Raw genomic sequence first — 27,768 nt, forward strand, 5'->3', positions numbered from 1 at the left:
TGAAATGTTTATAGTCACCAGGAAACAGTATCTTTTACCAAGAATAGATGAATGTTAATTAAAATTTCCCCTTTATTCTCCCTAACAAACTTTGCACACCTCTGTGCTGCACCACTGCCATTCCAGCTTCCCTGAGAATGGCCTCATACAAAAAGAGTGCATTTTATGATCCTTGGGCTTGTCATAAATCAAAACCAAAATGTGTTTTGTTTTGTTTTGTTTTGTTTTGTTTATATTATCTTATTTTATCTTACCTTACCTTTACTTTACCTTATTTTATCTTATTGAAATCTAGGCTGGAATGGAAAACCCAACTATCTCTTTGCACGTGATTGGTCTGAATGGCCCTACCCACGACCTGGAAATGACTCCACCAGATGATCAGAGAATGAGGTAGGTTCTTCCTGGTGCTGGGATACCAATTCTGTCAGGGGTTTATATCAGACACTTACTGTTTTTTGAGATCATTTTACATTCACTTTCTTTGCCACTGTTAAAGAGTTTCACTTTGGGTAAATCAGATTAAATTTTTTCATATGTTTTTTCTTCTTACATGTATTTTTCTGGAACACTATTAGCTTTTTACTCAAAATTGCTGTGACCCAATCTAACTTCAGAGTAGAGTTATTTCCAGAGTACTCAGCAAAATGTCCCAAAATCCATAAGAGCACTTTCATTTCACATGTAATCACTGGCATTGTAAAGGGATTATTGTCTGCAGCCTGTACAGAAGACCATGAAGCAGAAACAGGGCAGATCTCTAACCCAGCAAACGTGAGCTCATTGCTTCTTGACTTGAGCATAGGAACGAAACCAGAAGGACATTCTGCCAAATACTTCCTAGTATTCACTAAAAATAAATAAATAAGAAAACTTTTCTGTTTTTAAGGCAAATATATTTGAGAAGTTTGACTGCAATTCAGCCAACTGCTTTGCCACCCGTTTTTAATCAAGCAAGTGCTTTGTCCTTTTTGCATTCAGCAAGAGCTGAAAAGTTTGGCTTGGACTTTGGCTCGTGGTCAAAGCTGGAGGCACATTTATGGGTCAGCGAACACTTGTAAGGAGCATCATGTTGTTCCAGACTGCTCTCAGGAGAGAAACAGCTTTAGTCAAAGCCTGGCACACCTACCTGCAAAGCTCAAGTGTTGGGTCCAAGTCTGGATTTCAGTAACTTTGATTTACACTTGAAATAGGTTTCCAGCACACTGAGAGAAACCAGACTGCTTCTTCATGTAAATTATCCACAGAGGCCCAACCATACAGCACCATAATGCTTTCCATGCATATCCAACGTAACGCTGCAAGGTTTTCATTCCCAGCACATCACTGGTTCACATGGCAGCATCCAAGCATGCTCACCTTTCTGGACTGCTTGCTAAGTTAGGCTGCTGGATCCCTGATTCCAGTGCCAAGAGAGTTACTGGTACAGCACTGAGCTAATGATACAGGGCAAGGGAGGGTGTTGGGTTGATCTTCCTTAGGCATAATAAGTACATAAGGCCTGTGCCTGATAGCTGTGCACAGGCTGGGTAGTCATCTAACAAGATGCTAAACCAGTGGGATCACTTACTGTGGAAATTACCTTTCTTTGCATTAAAGCTAATGCCAACCCCACAACACAATAAGTCTGAAAGGCTCCAATTCAAACCCAATTATGAAACAAAAGATGTCTGCCCTGTGAACAAGCCAAATGGGTAGAACTGCAGTTGCCTTCAGAAAACCAGCTTCAGGTCTGCATGTGGCAGGCAGCAATGCCAGCTCTTCGTACCCAAACCCCAGGATCAGAACAGCAATTCCTTGACAATATCATTTTCCTGCTCGTACCGCACTCCATAAACATAGACCCAGAAATGCTTTAATTAGAGTAATAACTTGAGGTTGCAGGATCCATGTTGTTAATAAATTTGTGCTATGTGGCTATGGGTGGCTGTAATTTCTTTGGTAGCAATCAATACTGTAAAATGATGCAAAATATATCATAATTAATTAGTCTCTTTATATTTCATCAAAAACATGGCAATTTCCATCCCTGGGGCATGATATAAGTAGAGCTGCTAGAGCAATAGGGGTATTTTCATTATGCATATGTTTTCCAAAATGAGAGGATTAGTGTGATAATGTTTCATTAAATAGACAAGAGAGATGCACCAAAGAGCTAGTTACAGAAAGGAGTACCAAAGGTTCAGGGGAAGCTGAAAATAAGGCTCTGCAAGCAGAGTGGACCTATATGGAGCATTTCAGTGTGCCCAATCTGTTTACACAGAGGATATATGGGCAGAGCAACCAGATATATGATACATGATATATGGACAGAGCTTGGTGCTTCTTTTATCTGCAGCAAAGTGCTTTAGTATAATTGATCATTTTAAGAATAAAGTGGAAATATACCATTTTTTTTTCTTTTCTTTTAGATTTAAAGAAATACAAATTTTCCACAAATTTGGGATAATTATAAAAAAAAAAAAAAATGATGATGGGAAGCAAATTTGGGGATAAAAGGGCACCCTTACAAAATTATTTTCATTTTTAAAAATCTGTCATTATATTCATTTTTTCCAAATTTTCTGTAATGTCATTCTTTGCTGTGAGAAAAAGAAAGTGGAGGGAGGGTAAAAAAATGCAGTAAAATAAAATATTCTGACATGTCATGTCTGAGAGGCATTTTTATTTTGATGAAAAACACTGGACTCATAACAATAAATTGCTACGTTAGCAGGTGGTGGGAATTAGACCATGGTCCAACTTATTCTGCACGTCACATTTGCATCTCAGATGGCAAATGAAGGAAAGATGCTATCTCTCTGAGTGCAGAATTCATCCCTGGTCCTTCCGCAGACCATGACCATAAGTAATGGAGGAACTCGGACAACTGTGTTCTTTGTCATGCTTAGGTCTTACTTGCTACTATTGCAGTGCAAATATTAATAGTTTAGCTTCATACCTCCAAAAAGCAGCCAAGCAGCATTAGGGCACAAACAAGGGCACTACACAATAACCATGCTCAGGTGTCTGTGAATCCAACCAGTAACGTCTTTACCAGGATGGGCAAATCCCCTGCAAACCTCACAAATTTCCTGGCAGGGCTCAGACAGGCAGTTCCTTTCCCCTGGGAAGGGTAACCACCTCTGATGAAGACGTCTACAAATGAAGCAGTTGGGTATGGTTTAGACTTCACTCTGTGAGAACTAAGTCCTCCTTCAATCAGCTCCCATAAAACCAGGGCTAGGTCAGAGGAGCAATGCTTGGGAAATGCCCTGGCCCCCCACTCCTCTCCGCTGGCTGCTCAGCCTCTCAGAGCTGCAGATGTTTGCAGTTAGCTCAGATGAATCACACCATATTGTCTTGTTTTCCTCTTTTAAATGGGAAGCATAAAACCTGGTTGTCCTACAGAAGAGATGTAAGAAGTAAATTAAAGACTTGGTGCCACTCTGAGGCCAGAATAATAAGTACTGTACAAGTACCTACAGTTACCTCCTGTCTGCGGTGTCCATGGGTTTCACAGCCGAGAGAGGCTTTGGAGAGAAATTGCAATTCTGCACGCATCTCCAGGGTGATAGGGAAGATAATATATAACCTAAAATAATAATTAAAAGTTCTCCAGCAAGAACTGTGGCTCCAGTGTTCAAGCAGTGAGAGGGATGTAAAAATTTAGTACATCTTTCAAACATGAAATTGGATTTATGGAAAAAAAAATGCTCCAAGCCACAAAGTGTACTAAATACACCTTCTTTTTCTTTGGAGACTGAATTTTCTCAATTCATTGTAAAAAAGGAAGGTGAGGTGGTTGTACAGTTTAATTTTGCTACATTGTTTTTTTCCTCTTAGGGAAAAAATTGCTAAGCTCTTGCTGATAAAAAGTAAAATTATAATTTTATTTCAAGCATTGAATTTTCAGACTGCTGTTGTCTCACCTGGAAGTATCCTTCCTCCCAGAGTGGTGGATGCAATTGTTGAGGTCTTTTGTTATTTTTCCTCAGCCAAATCCAGGAACTAAATATTACTGAAAACTACAAAATCAATTTCCAACTTGTTATTTTGCTAGACAAACGAGTCTTTGTTACTTTTGCCCTTTCTCTTCAATATATACAGGAGTGCTTGCCAGAACACGGAGTACTTTCCAGTGACACGGCACATTAATTCCAAGGGTAGCAACGATTCCTTATACATATTTTATAGCAAACAAATGAACTAATAAATTTTTTATAGACTGTATGTTGTGAGGAGTTGTATTATGATTTAAAGGTGTCTTTGGCCCACATAGCCCACTGGTATATTAGACCATCAGTAGCTTTGTCAGCTCAGCAGGAGCTTTATCCTGCAGAAGGGGTGGTGAAGCCCTGAACTGCTGCAGAGGTGGACATCTGTGAGCACCTCCTAAGAGGGTGACCATCAGAGTATTTATTTGTGAGCCTGGATTTTCCAGCCCAGCCCAGCCTAAGCAGTTGCACTGCTCAATATCGCGCATTGCTCAATTTTCCTATGCTTCCTAGGGCAAGATATTGCTTACAGGACTGTGCAGCCCACACTGGCATTTTACTCTGGGTGTTATCACAACCTGAATATGTCCAGCAGCAGAGAACAGCACAGGGAGCGTGGGATGGCAATTTTGCCCGTGCAAACTGTCACATCTCTGCTGACTTCTTTATGGCAACCAGCTGTGACTGTTTTGCAGACACCCTGTGCCTCTCTAAACAATATCCTTCCTGCTCTTTCCCTTCTGATGCAACACTTGGGGATATTTTGGTGTGTAGCAGGGATATTTAGAGACCATTAACTCTTCATAAGCATAAAGAATCTGACCACTGGCAGTGATGGGTTTGAGTCAGCCAGTTAGTCTGCTCAGAATGAAAATTGTTTGCAATTCCTTTTCCACCTGTGCATAAATATGTAGCTCCAGGCATTTCAGTCCTTCGTGGAAGACTGAATAGCTTGAAAGGTTCTTTATCTCTACATGTGGCTTTTCTTTGAAAACGACTTTCAGAAGAGGAAGATAAAACACCTGAACAGCCCTAAAAATGCCATTTTTAGGGGTTGAAATCCACACGTAAGGAAGACTTAGGACGGAAGAAACATCAAGACACAGCATTCACAATTGTCAGAGGTGTCCCTGAGCTGCCTCCAACTGCTCAGCCGATTCCTTGGGATGTCAGTAGCGTGCCATTTTTCCCGTTTCATGTTTTTCTGTGTTTTCAGGGACTATTACATAACCATGGTGAAGTGGGCCACCAGCACCAAGGTGGCAGTGAACTGGCTGAACAGGGCCCAGAATGTCTCCATCCTGACGCTGTGTGACGCCACCACAGGCGTCTGCACGAAGGTAGGCGATGAGCCTGGTGGTTACTGGTGTCCTACATGAGGGGGGATTATTTCAGCCACCTTGCCTGGGGACACATCAGCTGCTGCATATTTGTTTAGGCAGACAGAGAATGTAAAAACTGCTTGCCATATTTGCTGTGTAAGGGTGGTTTTTTGTTTGTTTGTTTGTTTGTTTTGTTTGTTTTTATATCTTGTGAAAAGGCAGGAGAATTATAGTCATGAACATACTGTGTGTGTATGCACATATGCGTACAAGACTGCTTGTCTTGAAATACCTGTGTACAGGCACAGGCACACATACATCAATAAACCATAACCTGAAAATATTTGTGACATTCTACTTCAATGGCATTATGCCCTTGCTTCTCTATCCACACTATAACTTAAGTTAATTAATACCTCCAACAGATATACTAATGTAAATGCATTTATATTGATATTACCTTTGTAAATATTAGATGATCTTTTAAACTGGCATAGATATTTACGTAGTATAATAGTGTTCTGATACACCTTTCCCTTGAAAAAAATGATGCAATGCTGTGCATAGATCACAGTGCAGTCTTTTCTTAACAACCTTGCTTTCAACTTTTATTTATTTTTTACCTACCTTTATTTATTTGGGAAATAATATGCCATGTGGATTTTTTTGTCTGTATGATTAGAATGTTTCATTGAATGAAAAGAATGAAATGAATGAAGCATGCTGATCCATCAGAGCTGAAATACAGGGCAAGCAGTCACTGGATTACACAGTGATCCCAAAGCACAGGCTTGAACAGTTTGGAGGTTTTTTTGTGCTTCTACACAGATTTTCAAATTCACTCCAACTGCTCTCTGCACTGATAAGCAACATGTAATACATGCAAGTTATGTTATTTAACAATCTTCTTTTGTTTTAGAAACATGAAGATGAAAGTGAAGGTTGGCTGCACAGACAGGTAATAGTTATCTTCTCTTTGTGGTCAAATTATTGGTATTTTTTTTCTTTTCTTTCTTTTTATTTTTTCTACCAAGAAGAAAAAAAAAAAAAAAAAAAAAAAAACTAAAACTAAGAAAGGTAAAGGAGTGTGATTTGTGTTACAGAAAACAGTGATTTAAAACCCCTCAGAGATTTTTGATTTATGTGATTTTTCTATTCTTTTATCTTTTCTTTTTCAAATAAGAGTGAGGGTTGTTTTTTTCAACATCTTCCTATATTAAACCTGTAGATTTCCAGCATGTAAATCTCTGAAAGATCATTTATAACACTTCCCCAGCAGTCAGTTTGTAAAGTGATCTCAGATTTGATTAAGCTGTTCTTTATAGAAAAGCTGCTGATACCAATTCAACCACAACATTGAACTGTTTTTCATGGGATATGTGACTGCCAGACAGGGAGGAGCGTATCAGATAAAGTACTTGCACTATATCTTCCCAATTCCTGTTTTAAAGTATTTCACATTTTTGTCACAGCTTGCTCAAAGCATCCAAGAACCTATAGAAACTGCAATACATCAGTTCACAGCAAGAACAATGATCTCCTCTCTTCCAGTGGCTGTCCTACAGCAATGGGCTATGTCTGATCCAGATAAAAATCGATTCTACAGAGGAAATAGATTTTGTGCTCCAAACATTTCAAATAATCTTTTACTCTACTTAGGTATAGAGTAAAAATATTCTGCCAAAGTATTCTTTGCATTTACAACACCAGTGTTGGCTTGAAGAGAGAACAAAAGCTTCTAAAATAAGCCAAGTCAAGAAAAAATTGAATTGTCCATATTTTGTGTCTTAAAAAAGGAAAAATAAAAAAAGAAAGAAAGAAAAAAAAAAAAAAAAAAAAAGTACTTGTCCTGAACAACTAGTAGGTGATCTGCAAGTTTCTAATGGGCTTCCTTCAGGGAAAAAGAGTTTATTCTAGTGCATCTCCAAATATCATATATTTAGTTTGAGTTTGGAGAAGGATGTTACAAACAAATGGGTCAGACATCTTACTGCTTACTAAGGTAAGCTAACACTTGGTATGGACTTTGGAGACATTTATATTACTTTTCAAAACCATCTGTAAGAGTCTGAAGAATTACAGAGCTCTTTTTGCCTGTATTTCTGACAAGAAAAGTACTTAAAATTTTAGTTTTGACTGAATATATGATTACTAGAATAATTACATTTTCTGTATTTACCCTTAATTCTGTGACACATTGATCTAAAAATCTGGAAAGCCATTTTCATGCCACGTGCATCTATCTGCATATGAGAATGATGTAAAAATGTTGAATGTTAGTGCAATTCCTCTAACCTCTTTAAGGAGATGAATCATACATTAGGCAGCCTCTGAAGGAGCACAGGAGTGTGACTCAGTTCTGAAAAAAATTCCTTGGTTGAGACATCTTAATATAGGTGTATGCATATAAGCCAAGGACCCAATTCCCCGCTGTAGTCAGCTGGTACCATCAGCAGTGTGGTCAGACAATTAATGGACCTTGAGCATGATTCAGCCCACCCTGCTGAAGACACCAACTGTCTGGTTGGCCATCTTCTGTATGTTCCATTGGCCAGACCTTCTTTTGAGAAGTACATCAAAATTAAATCAATAAGACTAAGAATCTGTATGCCTCAATCTTTAAAATACTGCCTCATAGTACTCCAGACACACGGTTTCACAAGTGTTCAAGAGCTTTACATTTTTCTTGGGTGTTTAAGTACATCTGATCTTCCTGGGGTAGGGGCAAACTTCACAGTAGGCTGGGAATAGGAGACAAGGAGAAAAAAACATCAGTGAAATAGCAGAAGACACTCTAAAGAGACATGAGGGTGTCTCCAAGGATGACAGAGTTCATATTTTTCAGCTGTCTGAAATACTGGGAGTTTTGAGATATGGCATATGGCCCATGAATTTGATTTTGTTGTTGTTGTTGCAGTGGTTTGGTAACACAGTGAGATTTAATAGTCCGTGTATAGAAGGTCATAGTAAATGATCTTGCATTCCTTTCTGGGCTTCAGTTCATGAGTGAATTTTATTCAAGCCTTGCAACTTTGGAGAGCCTCTCTCCAACACAGGCCAAGAGAGAGACTGGTGTCACTGTCTGGATGACTGAAAAATGGGATTAATTACTCAAAGTGTAATGAGAAATATACACAATTTTCTAGAAAGTGTCTGTCACTCTGAGTCAGATGATATGGCCAGGATTTTCAAACCTTTAGCACAAATAAGAATTTGCACGTGTTTACCAAAGCTGCCAAGGAATTTTGGAAGTTTTTGCTGCTTTTATTTACATGCCTTCCCATGCTCTTCTGAGTATAAAAAACAGACTGACCTTCGTTCATACATTTGATTAAATGTACAAATTCTCTGGGGAAAAAAAAAAAAAAAAAAAAAAAAAAAAAAAAAAAAAAAGATTATAACTGTAAACAGTTCTGTTTCAGTTTTTGTGAAGCAGCCATTTCCAGATGGTGATGGAGACGGTAGAAAGCGATGAAGTCTTTGTTGGCAACATTTTGGTTCCAAGTAAGAAACAGGTTGCTGGAAATGGAGTTGTTGCTGCTTTTTTACTGATGGTGTTCAGGTTGGTCAGTCCCACCAATTCATTCTCCAGCCACAGGGTCATCCTTTCTTTAATGATTATTACTTCAGCTGGAGGATGATGAGGGCTCTGGGTACTCAGCTCCAAGCACTTTTCTCCTTCCTCCTCACCCCTCACAGCAGCAGCTCTGTGTACATCGGCTCCCTGAGCAAGACCACTAAAGGCAAATGGGATCAGGGAGCTACATGTGGTTAGATGTAAGCTTCAAATTAAACTGCTATGGAATTATGCAAAGGTTACCTTCCTTTTATTTTTACTTTTTTTCCTGTAAATGTGAGTCTGAGAGCTCTGAGTTACTGCTATGTGTTGCTGATATAAGGACAGCTTAGTCCTCCATCTGCACAAAGCAAAGGGTTTCTGGAAACTGCCCTTGACAATTTGGGTAAAATTCATTTGTCTAAATACAGAGATCTAGCTGAGCAAAAAGACCACAAGAGCCACAAGGACTTAAGAAGTGCCCTACTGAGCCAGACCACTGCTTCCCCAGCTCCATCATTCTCTCTTTAAGTCACAGCAGCTGAGGATATTTAAGAATTGGTGTCAGCTGGCTGCTTTCTGCAGTCCAATCCTCTCATATTTCACCACCACCTACAATAAAAATATTAGAAATGCTTGAAACTCTGTCTGTGCCTATTTCCTTTAGTGTCTGTTGATGAGTCATAAATTTGTTCAATTGTTTTTTGCACCTTCTGATACCAGCTGTTTTCAGAAGCCTCTTGTGGCACAAACTTTCAGAAATTCCCTACCTGCTGCAGAGCAAAAGTACTAACTTCTACCAGCATTAAATTGATCTCTCATTATTTTCAAGGACTGCTATTCTGTCCTAGTGTTTTGGGATTCAGTGAGTAATAGTCATACAAAGGCTCAGTTTGTGTCATGCAGAGAAGCAATAAAAAATTAAATAAAAATTAAATGAAAGAAAATAAAAATAAGGTAAAATAAAATAAAAAATAAAATAAAATAATAAAATAAAAACGCCATGTACTGCTTGAGGCCTATACACACACACATGTAGGTATGTTCCTGAGGTTTTGGAGTGATTCCAGCATGAAGAGCAGGGGTTTTGTTTGTTTAAATACCACCATTTTAAATGTTGTTAAGCTGCTCGTGTTTATCAGCTGAACCACAGCTCAAGCCAAGTTCACTTCCAGATGCCCAGTGTCACTCTACATTCTAGTTAAAAATACCTGTTCCAAAAGTCTGCATGGTGACACCCCACCTTGCCATCCAGGATAAGTGACCATCTCTGTCACGACCTTAAAAGAGGTTCTGGTTGAATTAATGCATTGTCTTTCCAGCAACAAAAACATGCAAACAGACTGTCTCCTAACATGAGGCAAGTGCTGAAGCTTGTGTCTGTCCTTCGTGCCCTGCACCTCCTTCCCCTGTAGCACTGAGCGAACATCAGACTAATCTGCATAAAGCCTGGCAGAGACGTATTGCTGGAATACATAATGCAGGAGGCACAGATATAGAAAAGTAGGGTGAGCTCACTGCTATTTACCTCTGTAAAGGAAAGCTTGTGGAGCAGCAGTTTTGCTCATGTTATCAGAGTTATTTTTCAAGTTCTCCTGTCATGAATGACTTTTGGAAATAATGTAGAGTTTTGTGTTTCGAGTTTCCAAACAATGTCATAAACAAATGAAACCATTATTTCATGCAACTGCAACAACCTGTAAATGGGAATAATTTAAAATATACTGAAAACCTAAACAAGAAAAAAATAAAAGGAAAAACAAATAGTTTGAACACCTAGCTTAGTGTTGATAAAAAACAATAAGGAGTGGAAAAGAATTAATCAGTGAAGAAATGGTAGCAAAGGAAAACACAGTAAGAATAATGTGCTAGTTTATGAGAAATAAAAATGTTTCTCCTTTTGCTGTGTGCATTTGCATTAGCCATAAGTCTCCCTGTGCAGGGAAGTTCTTGCTGGCTCAGTGTGGTACCTGAACCTGTGTCTAGCAGAAAGTGGGGGTGTTGGATAAATATTGAACCAGAGGAGGACCCAGAAGAGATTCAGCTAGTGTCCCTGTTGCCCTCCCTTGGAGAAGGAGACATAAAGCTGGGCCAGGGCACGCAGGGCTCAGCTGGTCCCCAGGAAAGCCTGGTATCAAAGGAACATTCAGCAGAGGTTCACTCGTGTTTTTGTCCCAGCCATTGAACATACAGAGGACATTCAGCTAGCCAGTTCCTTTTACACAGACCTAAAGTGTCACACCATATGGACCATCCTTCTGCTTCCCCTTGTAATCTATTGTTCAACCATCTCCTGCAGAGGAGACTTCCCATATGCCTTGGGGTTTCTGTACAAAAAGAAAAACAAAGACACTTCCATGCAGCAATTGCTTGCCGTATGTGTTGTTTGATTGCCTTGCACTGAGTCCCTTCTATCTCTGATTGAATGTACCAGTAACCAAATAAAGGCCATTCACCGCGTTCACCTCGGAGCTCTGAGTCAGAGACGGTTTTGCAAGATATCCTCCTTCTCATAAATAATTTGGTGAAATAAAGGTTTGTAAGAGGGCAGGATAAGACAGCAGTGAGATTCTGAAGGATGTTGCTAGGTGGGTTTCTTTGAGGACAGGAATAGATTGGTTCTTCCAGCAGAGTACACAGGGTTTGTCATGCTCGTGCCAACAAGCTTCAAGTCATTTATAAAGGCTCAATTCCAACTGCCCCAAGCAGTCGGCTGTAGATGTGCATTTTTTGCTTTACAAATGGGAGGTGACCTTATAGCAAAGGGACCCTCCTTACTGCCTGACTCCTTGACTTCCCCAGATGAAAGGTGTTGGCTTCCCCAGCAGCTCAGAAGCACTATTTATCAAAACTTTCTCCAGTTTTTAGTCGGCTTTTTGCTCACCTCTGGTTGCTGTTAAAGGGCACTCTGTACTTTGTTGTAAATTAATTTCACAGGGTTTTGCAGCACAGATCAATTTTACATACTGTAATTTAATGGGAACACAATGCTTAATTTTGCTGTTTGCAGAACGAAGAGCCGATTTTCTCCAAGGATGGTCGGAAGTTTTTCTTTGTGCGAGCCATTCCTCAGGGAGGACGTGGAAAGTTCTACCACATCGCTATGTCATCGTCACAGGTAGGGAAGGTGCAAGCATAGAATCTTGTGAATAAAGGAAAGCATTCAGTGGTGGTTTACCAGGCATAAGATAACATGAATTTCTGAATCGGATACTTAGAAGGAAAAAGTCTATCAACTATCTCTTTTCAAACAATATTGTTTCATTGGTTTTTGTTTGTTTGTTTTGTTGTGTTTGTGTGTTTTTTTTAATACCTTCTTAGTTGTACATAAATAAGTAAATCCCTACACTGCCTGAAAGGATTAATCTGAAACTTGTGGACACACTGGATTAGAGAAATGGGTTTGAAGCTGCTCTGTATTGAATTTATCCCATTATCTTCAGTGGAGCTAAGATGATTTTCACTGTGTTATTTCTACACCTGTCTATTCACAGAAATATGAGAGGGAGGTAGAGTGTGGAAATTGCAGGTGCATGGTTTGTTTTGAACAGGTAATGGAGTTTAGAGAGTTCCCTTTCTCAGAACAGAAATACAAAGAGAAGCTTTGCTCAGATGTCTTCTTCTAAGAATAAAGAAATCAAATTCTCTTTTATTTTTGGCAGCCCAACAGCAGCAGTGATAACTTACAGTCTATTACATCTGGTGACTGGGATGTGACAAAGATATTGGCATATGATGAAAGGAGGCATAAAATGTAAGTAAACTTTGGTCTGACAGATCAGTCATCCACTGTTTAGCACTGGGCTATGGGGTTAGTTACAATAATGTTGTGTATGCACCTGACATGTATGAGCTCAAGGAGATGGGGATAAGACAGACACCTCTGTTTCTGCCTCTGTTTTAGTTTAACTTCCTACACCATTCCATATAGCTTGTCTTTGTTTGATTTTCTATATACAATTCAAACCTGCCTTTCTGTGACTATAAATGCAGCATATATTTCTATAGTAAAATGTTTTCTCCTGCAGTGACTTCAGATGTTAAACTCTGAAGGAAAGATGACTATCTTCATTGACTTCCTAGATAGTCAGTTTTATAAAGAATCTTTTATTGACCTTCAAAAATAGCAATGTAATAGAAAAAAAAATGCAAAAAAAGGTCACATTATGTGTGTTTTTTTGTTTGTTTTTGTTTGTTTGTTTGTTTGTTTGTTTAAACAAAAATTAAGCCAGATTTCATGAAAATACATTAAAATGTTTGAAGTTTTTCTGGAATCAAACATCATATAGGGTCCTTTGTATGCAAATACCCATTAGATGCAAGATTGAACTCCCAGTTTCTTAAGGTCGCTGAAATGTCTAAGTGTCTGGAATATGATAAACTTTGAATGATCAGAGCATAATGCTCCTTCAGGGTGCTGAATACCCTCAATTAGCAATAACTTCAATAAGAGCAAAAGGTTATTAGCACTTGGAAGAGATGAGAAGCAAACTAGCACCAAAGCTCTTGCTTGTATTTTCACTTACCAGTCAAACAGAAAATACCGTGCACTATTTGTGCAACCCAACCAAAATTTACGTTTAGGTGAATGCAGCTTATTGGAAAGAGGACAGCAGGGCTGAATACCTGTCTGACATGCTATTCACCCCACAGACACTATGTCCACTATGTCTGCTCCTGTGGTCTGTCACTATTCACATGAAATGCATCTGAGGCATCATTCTGGACCCTGAGGTTGTTCACCTCCAGCAGTATCAGGAGGTTCAAGGTCAAGAAAAACTGCCTCACTAATACTGCAGTGTTACTGGGCTTTCACTCTTTAGCTGGGAGAACAGATCACCACAGTCTCAGCATAAAACTTGGGCAATGAAGCATTCTTCATTTATGCTGCCTTCCCTGCAAGTTCAACTCCCTTTTTCAAAGGGGACATTTCCATATGTTTCATGTAAGCCCCCGGTTAGCTAAACATGCAAAGAATTAAAAATGAAGTAAAAATGGTTCTAGAGAAAAAGAAAAGCTGTTAAAAGGTAATTCTGCACCATAGAGCTTGATGTGAAAATGTGAAGGTCGTTATCTTCAAGCACTTGAACTTTTTTGACCCACTGGTATGCATAGTCCAGGACCCAAACTTTTTCACATCTGTTTTAATTGCATCCCACCAAGTACTTGTTTGAGCTGGCACAGTGACATGTTCCTCTGTATGTTTTTCTAATTTCAGTTTAAAATTTCCTTGCTTTTACAAGATCAAGAAAATAGCTACGTGAATTAAGATGTTATTGTATAAGATATTTGTAAGTGTCCTCCTAAGAATTCAATTATCTTTTTTTTTTTTTTTTTTTTTTCTTTCTTAGTTATTTCCACAGCACAGAAGATTTGCCAAGAAGGAGACATTTGTACAGGTCTGTACTTTACTAATGTCAAATGCAGAATTTCTCTTTTCAGTCTTACATGAATCATTACATAAGAGATTGCAGTAAAAACAATTACTTATCTGTTTCTTTTAATGACATTGTAACACCTAGACAGACAAGCATAACACTAGCGAACAAAATGTGGGAGATTTGGAAATGTTTGAAATTAAGCAATTTTTTCATTTTATTGCAAATTTCAAATTAATCCCAAAATTGATAACCTGTTACAAAACTTTCCAACAAAACTACTTAGTGTTTGAAAGAATTCAGAGTTATGTAAACTAAGAGTATAAACTGTTTCTATACTTCCAGACTTTTCTTCAAAGTTCAACAGCACTTCACCTGCTCAGGAGATTGAAAAGAAAAAGCAATATGTTATGTTTACAAATGTGTTTTCTTTCAGTAATTCTAGGTAACTTTAGTATTCTCAGTAACTGTACAATGAATAAAAGGTTAGTTTATAGTAAGCTATTGTAATGTAGCTATCACAAAGTATTGTGGGAATAGATTACAAAAAGGAGGAAAACCAAAGTCTGAAATAACCATTCTGGAATCATTATTTTCTTCTATTTTTCTTCTCAGTGTTTGTAATGAAGGGCAGGGCTGGTGATAGCATCATTTTATAAAAGACTGCCAGTACATTTTCATTCTCTAACATGATTTCATAACTTTTTTCCCTTAGTGGGGAGAAAACTAGAGTGAACTATATTATCTACAATTTAATCATGTTTTTCTTTTTAATTATGTTTTCCTGTTTGCTGCATTACATATTTTTAAGAGTAGTTCAGGTCAGTATTTATTTTCTTGAAGAATAGAAAATGGGGAAGAAAAAAATCAAAGCCATATTGACTATTAATTTTTATCAGCAGATGGGAAAAAAAATAAAAGTCACTTAAAAGCTGAGTCCAGGCACAGTTGCTCAGAAAACCTCACTAACCTCACCTCCCCATACTGATAACAGGGAAAAAGATGCCCAAAATGTGAATGTCCTCAACTTTATGTTGATTACACAGTGACATTGGCCTCATTTGATTTCCTGAATTGGGTAGTCTGAAACATAATCTCAGCCTAAACAAGATCCCAAGGGCTGCTCAGTTGAGTCTTTAGTGGCCCTAAATAGGTTGCTCAGCCTCATCTCTTTTCACCTTGAAATGCTAGCAAAACCACTCATCTACTTCACTGCAATACTTGGAAGATATATTAATTAATATTCTTGAAGTACCATGAAGCTGCAAGATGCCATAGCACTGCAAAATTTCATTTATTAATATGTGTTAATAATCAGTAATTCATTCTTCAATCTACAGTAGGTTCTTACAAAATGCTTCTGAAAATATGGACAAACCATACTATCTTCTTCAAAATAGACCCCTAAACACAATCTTTTCTTTCTATTTGGACATTGTAACATCAATTGTTCAAATTCCTGAAAATACCTTTAGCCTCAGAGACAGCTGTTACCAAATCAAACCAGTGAGACAACCAGTTAGAAACTTAAAGAAAGCAATTCCAGTCCTTTATTGTCTCCTATAATATAAATTGGTATAGAAACACTACTCCTTTATTTCATGCTTTCATTCACTAAATCATAACTTCCTCTTGTGGAATTGCAACTATGATTTTATTTTAAAAACTGTAACTTCCTACATAACCATCTGACCTTGCAAAGAAATATATCAGTATCTGCTTATATATTGTCCATTCAGGAAAAAAAAAAAAAAAAAAAAAAAAAAAAAAGCCATTACTGCTGTTTAAACTCAACCAAATGGAAATGCTTTGTCTCTTGCTAATGTTGAGCACATTATATTTATGTTCTTGTTCCACAGTGAGGTTCAAATAATGTTGCTTCCAGATAACATTTGCTCAGTGACCTTCATGGACTTGTATTAACTTTTTCAGCGCAAGCACAAATGGGAACTTCAACAGGCAGTGTCTGTCTTGTGATCTGATTGAAAACTGTACATACTTCAGCGCATCATTCAGTCACAACCTGGAATACTTTTTACTGACATGTGAAGGTATGTTGGTTTTGTTTTTGTGACTATTGTGTCTAAGGGTAGGATTTAGGCATGGATGTCTTAGATATCCTACGAACCTGTGGGCAGTTTTGAAAGATAGGCCCTAAATATCTGTGTCACTTCACTTTTAAAGCTTTACTCTTTTTATTTTTTTCTTTTGTGTGTTGTTTTTGGTGGTGGTTGGTTGATTGGCTTGGGTTTTTGAACTATAAAACATGTGTGCAACCTGCTTCTGTGCACATCTTACTACTGAATACAGAGACAAGTTCCTTTAGCCAGTCAAAGCATCCTCAAGTTAAAATAGGAGCAAAACCTAGGGGAGATAAACATCAGTAAATTTATGAGAGAAAAAAACAGCAAGGTGGGATTAACCATGGATGACTGGAACTAAGTTCCAAATGCATTAACTCTGCTGATTTGATTGTAAGGATTTTCTTACACCAGTACTGTGAACTGGGGGATTTCAAAGTTGATAGGTTGCCGTCAAAAGACAGTTTGCCAATAAAACTCAGCTTGCAGAAAAGTATCTAATGGACAATGTGCTTGGTGGGTGAGTACAGAGTATCTGTTGTTTCGCTGCTCATTCATCTTGCATTTCCCTTAGCTTGAAATAATCTACAGGCCCAACAGAGGCTTCCTGATTTGAAAACACCTTACAGGACATTTCTGCAGAAGAGTTTTAAAAGCCAGCTTTCTCCAGCTCTGTTAAGAATCAATGAAGAACTCCGTAACATTTGATCCTATGTGATTTAATTCTGCTTAGTTATCCTAAATTACCCGCACTGTGCATACACACAGAACTGGATTGCAGCTCCCATGCCCGTATGGGTAAGCATTGTTTTTACTGGTTGCCCAATGCCATGAATGAAGTATCTCAAATGGCTGTATACCCCTACAAAAGTCTGGCAAAGCAGCATGCCAGCAAGAAAGGTCTGATTTTCAGCAGCTCAGGAAAAAGTAAGTATGTATATAATATAAAGAACAGTAGCTGTTGTGTATGCTGTTGTAGAGCAGTCAGGTGGTGCATTTGCTATTCACCTGCTTTGAATAGCAAATATTCACTGGTGTCAGCAACTGTGGAGCACACCAATGATAAAGAAGAGGTATATGAGATGGCAACATGGGAAACAACCAGGATAATCATGATAAACAGCCAGACCCCCTGCTCCTGCGTGGGCTCCTCTCCATGGGCCGCAGCCTCCTCCAGGCCACATCTACCTGCTCCACCGGGGGCTCCTCCACAGGCTGCAGCATGGAGATCTGCTCCATGTGGGACCCATGGGTGCACGGGGACAGCCTGCTCCACCAGGGGCCTCTCCACAGGCCGCAGGGGAACTGCTGCTGCCTGCCTGGAGCACCTCCTGCCCTCCTGCTGCTCTCACCTTGGGGGCTGCAGGGCTGGCTCTCTCACTTCTCACTCTTCTCTCTCAGCTGCTGTAGCACAGCAGGTTTTTTTTTTTTCTTAAATCTGCTCTCCCAGAGGCCCAACAAGCATCAGTCGTGGCTTGGCTCGGGCCAGATGGAGCTGGCTCTGATCTGCCATGGGGCAGCTGCTGGGCTCTCCTCATACCCTGCAGGCCCCCTGCTACCAGAATCTGGCCACATAAACCCAGTACATACCAACCAAAAAGTCTATACATTTCTTAGAATGTGTTTTGTCCCAAGAAGGAAAGATAGACTGTATTTTTGAAGACATGTATAAGTAGACTAAAAAATACATGGCAATACAATGTAGTGAAGTAACACTGGCAGTACAATGGGTAATTATCTTAATGGACTATCTGCAAATCCATTACCGTATGTGGCAGACATATGCAGAAAGTGTAATTTCCCACTAAGTATTCAGTAATGTAGTGAACGTTACTGTATTTATGACGTTTGTCTCTTGACAAGAAAAGCCCTGTGTATTGTTATTCTTGTACTCATTTCAAGAAAAGCTGTCAATAGCTCATAGAAACAGATCTCCATCACACCAAGATAATTGTTTTGCCATAAATTGAAGTATTTGCGAATACCAATATTAAATTTTCTAAAGGATCTTATTGACCATTGGGGATATGTTTGTATTGTATTATATCTCATTTACAAAAAAAAATGAAGTGTTACCTGAAGAGATTAATGAAATTTATTAGAGTGTACATTAATCCAGATACACAAGATAATCATTTTGCATAACAAACTGTGGGCCAGATCCTCAGATGCTGTAAACAATACCTCCATTATCAGGTCATTAGTGTTAGATCTGTTTACATCTGCTGAACATATCTTTGTCTGAATTTTAATTATACAGGACTAAATTGTCAAACTCTACTCTCCACACACTGCAAATAGGTCACAGCTTGAACCTTGAAACTACTGTCAATATCTCCATTCAAATACCTTTGCAAAATGTGTGTGCATGAGAAATACAGAGATCCTGGCAAGATTTCCTTTTTCAATTATTTTATAAAAGTACACTAAATTTGGTAGTTTCCTTTCTTACATAAATGCGAGTTGTACTTTTTAAAGTTCTTTACTTTCAAGAAGTTTGCTGGTATGTTTCTTTTTAGAACATTTTGTGCAGGATCCATTTAACATCAGGTGTCTGTTGTGTTCACATCTACAGCAGAGTCAACTCTCTTTGGCTCCTGTTATAGCCAAAGTGGGTATGGAAAGGGGAATCATTGCTTCTGTGTGAAACGCAGAGTTCTGGACAAAATAATCATTCCCTCAGACTTTGGTGGCTGTGCTGAATATGCAGGGAATGGAGGGTGGATGTCTTAATGTATCATGTGCATCAGGCTCTTGGAGTCAGATGGAGAATTTTGAACACCCTGACATAGGCTGAATTCATATTTAGATGCTTCCCAGGAAGTTTGGCTCATGTTTATAAGATACAAAAACTTATTATACAGGTGTTGCAGTTTGATGGAGTCACTTGGATCCACTAACAGGAGGCTTCCTTCTCCATTGCTTCTTAGGCTGCTCACACCTGAAGTCAGTGTTAATATCCAAGCAGTGGCAAACCATACCTAATGCGGTTTGGTGCTTTCTCCTCCATCTAAACTATAAAAAAGCACCCACAGCATGGATCTTGATGTATACATGTACTCTGTAACTGGCTACACAAATGTGTTTTTGTAGCAGTAACCATGCTAGTGTCAGATTTATATGTACCTTTGAACTTAGCTAAACTTAATATTTTTATTTTGACCAACCCTGTAATATTTTGAGAATTCATATTTTCTCAGATGTCCATAGGACAATTTAATGGCCAAATATTTATATGAAGTTTTCAATGGCTTGAAAACCATTTCTGCATTGACTGTTAGAGACTAACCTCCGCCATACCTCAGTTTCTCTCTAACCCTTTTAAGAACTCACTTTGCAATCTTCAGTTGCCAACTTCACTGTGTTTAGAGATGCAGACACAACTGTGGCTCAGAGTAACCTCTCTAAAATGGATGTCAAGCTTTGTAAGGTTTGATTAAGTGAAAGGCACTGGAAAGGGAAAACATATAGCTATTAAGAAAAAGAAAAAAAAAAAAAAAAAAAGTCTGGCAAGAAGTCTGGCATTGCTCATTTGAACCCAAAGGTAAAGAGCTGGAAGATTTTTACTCACAACTTCAGTACCTTAGAGGCAGGATATAATTGTCTTAAAGGACTTTTTGCTGTCCTTAACAGCAGTGCTATGCAGCACAGGCTGAAATGAGAGAAGTTCGCTATAATAAACGGTAACCTCTCTTTCGAGAGGACAATGTAATGCTTACTGTCAATAGGCAACATTTATTGCAATCACACAGTCCCAGAAGGCTAGTTACCTTATTTTTCATCTAATTTTATATGCTCATGATTGAATTACTGTGGTAGGATCTAAGGAAGCATGATGCTTTGCAGACTGCTCTTAGATTATCTTGTTGAGACACTGTGGAAAAAGCAATATGTACTGGAGCAAGGTCACTCCTACTGTCACCTTCATCACAAAATATGGGCTTACACTTCTGTCTCCTATCATAAACCAGCATAGGCTCTGCCACTGATTCCCTTTAAGATAAAGAGAATGAAAATCTGGATGGAAGTGTTTTGCTACCTTATACTTAAATTTAATTGAGGATGGATTTTTCTCATCTGGAATACAATGTAAAATTCAATTGTATAGACAAAAAGGTAAGAAATGACAAGTTTTGGCTGTGGAAAGCAACATTTTCCTGTTTATTTAGTGGTGTTCAGATATATAAAGTGCAGAGCTGAAAGACACTGAGACAGTAATGCACTAAAAAACATTTTTAGGTGATTGCTCCTCCTTTGCAAGAATGAAACCTTATCAAGACAATAACTGTAGTCAGTTCTGTAATGTTTTAGTGTTTCCATTTTAAATAGATGTTCTTCATCTTCAGTGACTCCTTCCCTTGCTCCCCAGAGTTACTTACCAACACTATTAAAACCTGAGTGTTAACAAAGTCATTCATGGAGGAAGAAAGGATGGACAACCGCTTTTATTGCAGGCTACCTTGTACTCTGACACTCTGTGTATCAGGTTTGGTTCCAGTGTCTTTGCTCTCATAAAAAGTGTGTTTGAAGTCATTGAGATGTTGCTTGAACACATGGAATTGACAAAGATTTTCCAGATCCTGGAGTTCAAGTCCCTGCTATTGCAGGCAGCTGCATCATATCTTCCTCTGAGTCAGCTGGTCAGTCGCCATCAACTCACCCTAGCCTTAAGCTAATCTTGGCCAGCTCTATGCCTTTGGGGAGCATACAAAGGGTTCCCCACAAAGGGTTAATGCCTGCTAGCTTTGAGATGAGAGGAATGGTGAGGAAGTCTTCTAACCCATGCATACATTACTGCAATTAATGCCATTTAATATGTGATGAAAATGATAGGGTGTGTGCTGTTCATGGAATGCCTACCAGCCTGCTAATTAAAGTTCTCCATAATCATGCATTATCAGGAAGGGATTAATCATTTTTTTTAAGGATGACACAAAGAAAATTAGTAGTTATGCAGAGGGGAGGGGACTATAATAAGGACTAAGAGGAAACTATTGCCTCATGCTCAGCATGGTTGCTGGTGATACAGAAGTGCCTTTGCCACTGCACTGTGTGTTATCATTTTGTCTATTGACCAATTTGGAAAAAAAAAATAATCTTTCACTTTGAAAAGAGAGGACAGTGTATCTTAGAACAGGGAAAGCTATTTTTTCTTATAGGTCTCAAGTCCTTTCTATTTCTCCAGAAATAGTAAGATTGTTCTGGTTCAAAACAAAATCACTATAGTTTATCCAAGCTCTTTGAAAATTCTTTTTTGTTGGATTCTTTTTGTTTGTAGTTGACTGGTGTGTACAGGTGAAATGTTGTTAAAGCTGTCTGTCTCTTTGGAGAAACGAAAGTAGGCTTTTCTAACAAAAATGTTGAAGTATTATCACCTGATTTCAAAGTCCTCTCTAGTAATGCAGTTATCAGTAGCTCAGCCCAGATGCTGTAGATCAGTAATCACAGGTAGCAGGAACAAAGTCATTTCTGCCTTTTCTATAAGTCAGTTTTGTAGCTGTAGAGAAAAATGATATGTTGTAACTGAGCTGTGTTTGATAATATGCCTAAAGAACCAACGGGAAAGAGATTTATCTGGGTATAAGTCTGCTTTTCCCCAGGTATGTCCTCTGAGCCAGCAGCCACTATGCCAATAGCACTGTAAGTACACTCCTGGTCCTGCAGTGCTGAATGATGCCTGTAGGCTGGGTTAATCATAAAAAATGAGATTTATAGCTCTTTGGTTCTGCCAGATAACATCCTGGTTCAGTCCCATAAACAGAGCAAGGAGTACAAAAGCACTGTATAGGAAAACGTTGTAAAGGATCTCCTTTGAGAGAGTGATTCACACTAATAAAGAAGCAATGCAACCAATTTAATGATAATCTGAGTCAAATTCCTCATATTATTGTACATATAACTTGTCCTGTCATTGTAGCTTTGAATTTTAAAGATGAGTGCTGCAAGTTTATTATTTACAGAGGCAGCACGTAGCTATAAACTTCTCGTCTCCTTAAAATGTTTCTTGAGAACTGAATTATCTTCTTTCTTCCACTTGGAGGGATATGGAAACATCATCTGAACATGTGAGCACTTGGTAGCATTACCTGCTACTTCCACCTATTAAGTTTATCCTGAGCATTAAAATGTGCATTTATTGTTCTTATATTTTCCTAATTATTTTTGTAGTCAAAAAGACTTTCACTACTAAGTTGCATCAAATCATCTAACTCTGCTTTGTGGAAGGCTGTCCTCATATCAGTTTTAATCACATTTTAACCCTGAAGAATCCAGACAATGTTTTAGCAAGGCTTGGCCTTCCAGTATGAAGAGGTCTAAAACCATGTTGTGGAACCATTTTACAAATCCCTTTTTCTGTCTTCTCATGTGGTCACAGCACAAGGTCCTGCCCACATGGATGGCACAAGTCCAAAATGTTATATTTCTGGACAACACCATACACACAGAAACCTTTTTAAGGTAAAAAGGGGCTAAGTTAAAAAAAGACATTCAGTGAAAGCATTAATTTGCAATGAGGGCTGCTTAAAAAGAATTCATCAGCGTAGCTTTTATGTTTGTCAGGGCCAGGATTTGGAAGGGGGTTCACACCCTTGATTTGTACAATCATGTTAAAACTAGTAACTACCACTATCACCTCTCCTGCATTAATAATGTGGCTCTTTACTAAAACCCAGCACTCCCATGGAAAACAACTTTTAAAGGAGGATGGAGGTGGCAAGAAAAGTGGGAAAACTGGATAATGGATGCTGCCTTGTGTGCTGCATAGCCGAGCGCTGTGCAGTGTGAGATAAGCTCAGCCAGCAGCCAGCTGGGTGGGAACATCCTCTGAAATGCCAGCATCCAGCACTCTTACCACTTCTATAGTTCAGTCCAAGGATTTAAAAAACGGGATTTTTTTTAAATGTGAGTAAACATAAAATCCCGTGTGCTGTTTCTAGTATTGTGCCTATTCTTAGATGTCATCTCTGCGTAAACACATTGTCTTTTTTGAGTACATTTATTTTGGAAAATCTTGTAGTATTTTATTTTCTCACGGGATTACCAGCTGATTCAGCCAGGATTGAGTGTGCCCCAAAGAGAAGCTAAATTAAATCGATAAAGCACTTGGATTTATTGATGAATTTCACTCCAACAAAATAACATTTTATTTTCCACATCTTCTTATCAATTCAGCCAGTTTCATCTGTACTTTTTTTAATGTTGAGTTTATAATGCTGAGTTTTGGGAATGTGTTTGCCCTGAAAACTCCATAAAAACCTGGATATATGATGTTTAACTATCAAACATCTTCACAAAATTTGCTAGTTTTGGCATTTCACTCCTGAGAAATTTCCTTCTGTAATATTCATTGCAAAATCATGGGGACTTCTACTGCTAGTGACTTGCTTTCTGAATAAAAGTGTCTGAATTCTTTTTGCTATAGTAAGGAAGCTCATGACCTTTGTCTTTCATAATGAGTGAATCAAATCACATTTTGCTTCAGTTTCTTTATTAATATGAGGGGTTGATGGGATCATCACAGGGACATTTTGGCAGCAATTTGTATAGCTCTGTCATTTTGAACATGGAAAGCTTAATATTTAATGTCTCCAGATAATTCTATATTGAGATTTATCAGGATACAGGGAAGAGGCAATAGAAATTTTATTGTTGGTAAAATAAATACAGTGCTGAGTGTTTAATTTGAGTTATGGAAAGACGCATAAAGCCCTTTGCAACCTTTCCCCAGATGATCATTTTCATGCTTTTACCAGGTGGGGAACAGAGGTACAGTGAGAATTAGTGACTTGCCTATGGCCACATCTCAAGCCAAGTATCATGACCCCCATTTCCTTCCTCATATTGCAAGACAGCACTCTAAGGAAAAGCACCGTTGGCTACTGGAACAGACCAGAAGTGGGTCTAGCTCCACAGCCTGTCTCCATCAATGGAGGCTGCATAATTACCCTCTTCAGGATTTTTGCAATAATGTACCCATCAGGGACATATCTACCCAGCTCTCGCAATAAGAGGTTGGCTCATGCCTTGAGGCAGGAGAATAATGAACCTCTTTCTACATTTTTCTCAGCTCCTTCATTTAATCAGACCTTTTAACCTGTGCTGTGTGGGCCAGACCCACCATCCCTTCAAATCAATGGAAAACCTGGAAATGGGGATTTTTGTAGTAGCTGTGGACAAGCAGATGACAGGAGAGCCCTAAATCAACATAAGATGTCTACCATTCCACAAAGCAAGTTCACAAATTAATGTCTGGTTTATAAAACCTAGTTATATTGCTAATGCATTGCCTTACATATCACACAGAAATCTGGCATATAAGGGTCTCATCAATAATGTTCCTAGAACCAGACTGATCTTAGTATTCATTATTCTCATGTAAAGAAAAATAAAAATAAAAATATGTGCAATAATAATCAAAGTACATAGCATAGCTCTTCCTTGGATACTTTTGGCTGTTTATGGACTATAAAATAACTGAATATTTAGACAAATATATCTGCAAGTGAAGTAGGTGGATTGCTTTCTCTGTTCCCTAAAAAAGCAATCATTTTAATTGCAGAGTACTGCTGGATTCTTTAAATCCTGTGTTGAATGTGAACACCTATGATTTCTATACTTTGAAACAGGTTTTTATAATATTTGTTTTAATTTGCTGGTCCTTATCTATACCTGGAGAGTTGATAACTGTGGGCTGAAAAGTTAAGCTGCAAAATGCTAGTTAGGAGACACAGGTTTGATTTTCTCCTCTGCCACAAGCTCCTTTCAACTCAAGAAAGTATTGTAATTCAAACTTCCTAGAGATGTTGTGAAAATAAAATCCATTACTAACTGTGGTGCTCAGACGTGCAGTGACAATAAGGGCACAGAGGCTCCTGGAAGGATAAAATACCAGAGTGGTTTTAAAAGATTCAGTGAATCTTCAATCCCTTCACTGCAGAGCAACCTTCGTAGCAGAAACTCAGCTATTAGCATGCAGGAGAGCACTCCCATAACAAAAACAGCATGTAAAATGATTAAATCATACCAGAGTGAAGAGCTAACAAGGCATGGTTGCACACAGTTGCTGTTAGCTCACAGCACCGTGCAACATTTCATCTCAATAGCAATTCAATAACCGGTCTGTAATTACATCACAGCCCTTAATAAGCACAGGCCCAATCCTCCCAGGTGCTGAGTGTTCTGAAATCCCACCAGCCGTGGTGGGAGCTGGAGAAGCCTGGTGCAGTAGAGGAGCCCCTCGGCACGTAGCGGTGTGGGACTCCTGCCAGACCAGCTCCTGTGTCACTACAATGACACTCGGTGCCTTTGGAGACAGGTCTGGCATTCAACGGTCTCTTGAATAAAGGACTGAATTTTGTTTTATAGAAGAAGTAAAGTAGCTACAAAATAAATAAATAAATAAATAAATAAATAACCCAGTATGGGTTTAAAGCACGTAATTTTGTATTATATGTTTTTATAGAGCTCCAAGTGTTAGGAGCTGGAAGACCCAACACAGCCACAAGGAGGGCATGCAGGTGGCAGCAGGAATACCATCCTGTGGCTTATTTTATTTGGAGGGTCCTAGGGTGTGTATGTGTGTGCAGTTTGCTCCTTGTAGTTGGTATGGAAGGAGGGCCAGGAGGGACAACTCTACCCTGGGGTGCATCAGGCATGGTACTGCTAGCTGGGCAAGGGAAGGGATTGTCCCAGTGTGCTCTGTGCTGGTGTGGCCTCACCTCAAATACTGTGTGCAGTTTGGGGTGCTACCGTATAAGAAAGATATAATGCTATTAGAGAGTGTCCAAAGGAGGGCTAGAAAGATGGTGGAGGGTCTGGAGGGGTGTGCTCAGCACGAGCAGAGCAGGCTGAGGGGAGGCCTCATGGCAGCCTGCAGCTCCCTCACGAGGGGAGCAGAGGGGCAGGCGCTGAGCTCTGCTCTCTGGGGACAGCGACAGGACCCGAGGGGACGGCATGGAGCTGGGACAGGGCAGGGTCAGGCTGGGGGTTAGGGAAAGGTTCTGCACCCAGAGGTGGTCGGGCACTGGGACAGCCTGCCCAGGGCAGTGGGCACAGCACCGAGCTGCAGGAGTTCAAGAGCATTTGGACACCGCTCTCAGACACAGGCCCTATTTGTTTGTTTGTTTTTTTGGGTTGTCCTCTGGGGACCCAGGTGCTGGACTCGATGATCCTTGGGGGTCCCTTCCAACTCAGATATTCAATGAATCTATAAGTCTATGACTGATCTTTTAGGAAGAATGTGAACAGAGAAAAAGTGGATGCCTGTCAAAAATACAGGGGGAGTGCTTAGTTAATGTTGTTTTATGATAAAACACCTTGTTCTTTCTTTTGAAAGAAGAGCCAAAGTTCCTATTTAACCTCCCCAGGTAACCAACATTAAATGCACAGAAGGAAAATGCCTGTATATAATGCCCTCTGAAACTAAGTTATGTTGAAAGCCTGCTGCTTGGCAGTATTTGTGAAGCATGTGGGTTGACTGTCGACTAATAGTATCATAAAACTGCCCATCGTGGTAATGACAAAACATCTCCGAAGCACTTCTTGCTGAAATTCAAGTAAAAGCTTTCTAAGTGCTAAGGTCCTGCTAAGAGGGCCAGCACTTGGCATTTCAGGTGACCTTTGGCGAAGACTGTAATAAATGATGTCGTCGAGGTAGTCTAAAGAGACTTAATTAGATGCTGAAATAACTACTAGTGCTGAGACAGAAGTTTTATTAACTAAGTCAAGAGCCTATGGACAGAGAAGCACAGTAGGCACGTCCCGGTTTAAGCAGATATGGAAGGTTGATACTCAGATTTTACCAATGAGGTAGCACCAGCTGCCAGCACACTTCAGCATAGCCATGCTCTGCAGACCCCAGCCAAGACTGAGAGCCAGTTTTAGATATTTTCCATACTGCAGGTGCAATAAGCAAGAGCTGCCAGGCTCTGGGGAAGGTGGTTTCTACCTGCAGTCCTGACCGATTGTGCCTCTCTGTGCCCCATCTTGCCTTGCTGGGAAGCACAATGCTTTATAAAGCACCCTGTAGTAATTTTCATCTGGACCATTAACACTTAATGTCCACAAAGTCTGGAAGACAAAGTCAGTGCTGCTGCTGAAAGAGGCACCCCATCTTATGTCCACCTTTAGGGCTTTTCCCACTGATCTACCACCAGTGCCTCAATTCAGTATGGGTCCAGGATCCGATCTGAATGTAAATTTAATATTAATTAAATATATGTACCTATACATATTTTTTCTTCTGTGATCAGTTCTCGAAGCTGTTGTGCTCTTTTACTGCATGGTTGAACAAGCGTTTGTGATCATCCAAGGGAGTGGGAAATGCTGGAATGGGACCAAGTATCCAAGGAGGGTGGAAGCAGGCAACATTGGTTTAAATTATTTATGGAAATACAGAGCAAGGATCTGGGAGTGTTTTGTGGCCATCAGATGAGTGCAGCTTGTTACTGCTGC

General features: G+C 39.2%; 1 protein-coding gene across 6 annotated transcripts in view; it reads left to right on the plus strand.

Moving 5' to 3' along the window:
• The window catches only part of DPP6 (dipeptidyl peptidase like 6), a 551,222-nt gene that overhangs the window by 497,634 nt on the left and 25,820 nt on the right, over positions 1-27,768 (plus strand). For all 6 annotated transcript variants that reach the window (XM_032181652.1, XM_032181655.1, XM_032181650.1 and 3 more), the window contains exons 10-16: positions 296-393; positions 5,194-5,317; positions 6,219-6,257; positions 11,866-11,973; positions 12,518-12,609; positions 14,207-14,254; positions 16,166-16,284. In XM_032181652.1, the coding sequence (XP_032037543.1) occupies positions 296-393; positions 5,194-5,317; positions 6,219-6,257; positions 11,866-11,973; positions 12,518-12,609; positions 14,207-14,254; positions 16,166-16,284 (628 nt within the window). The remainder of the gene's footprint in view (positions 1-295; positions 394-5,193; positions 5,318-6,218; positions 6,258-11,865; positions 11,974-12,517; positions 12,610-14,206; positions 14,255-16,165; positions 16,285-27,768) is intronic.

Source organism: Aythya fuligula, chromosome 2 (genome assembly GCF_009819795.1).
Source record: "Aythya fuligula isolate bAytFul2 chromosome 2, bAytFul2.pri, whole genome shotgun sequence".
Lineage (NCBI taxonomy): Eukaryota > Metazoa > Chordata > Aves > Anseriformes > Anatidae > Aythya > Aythya fuligula.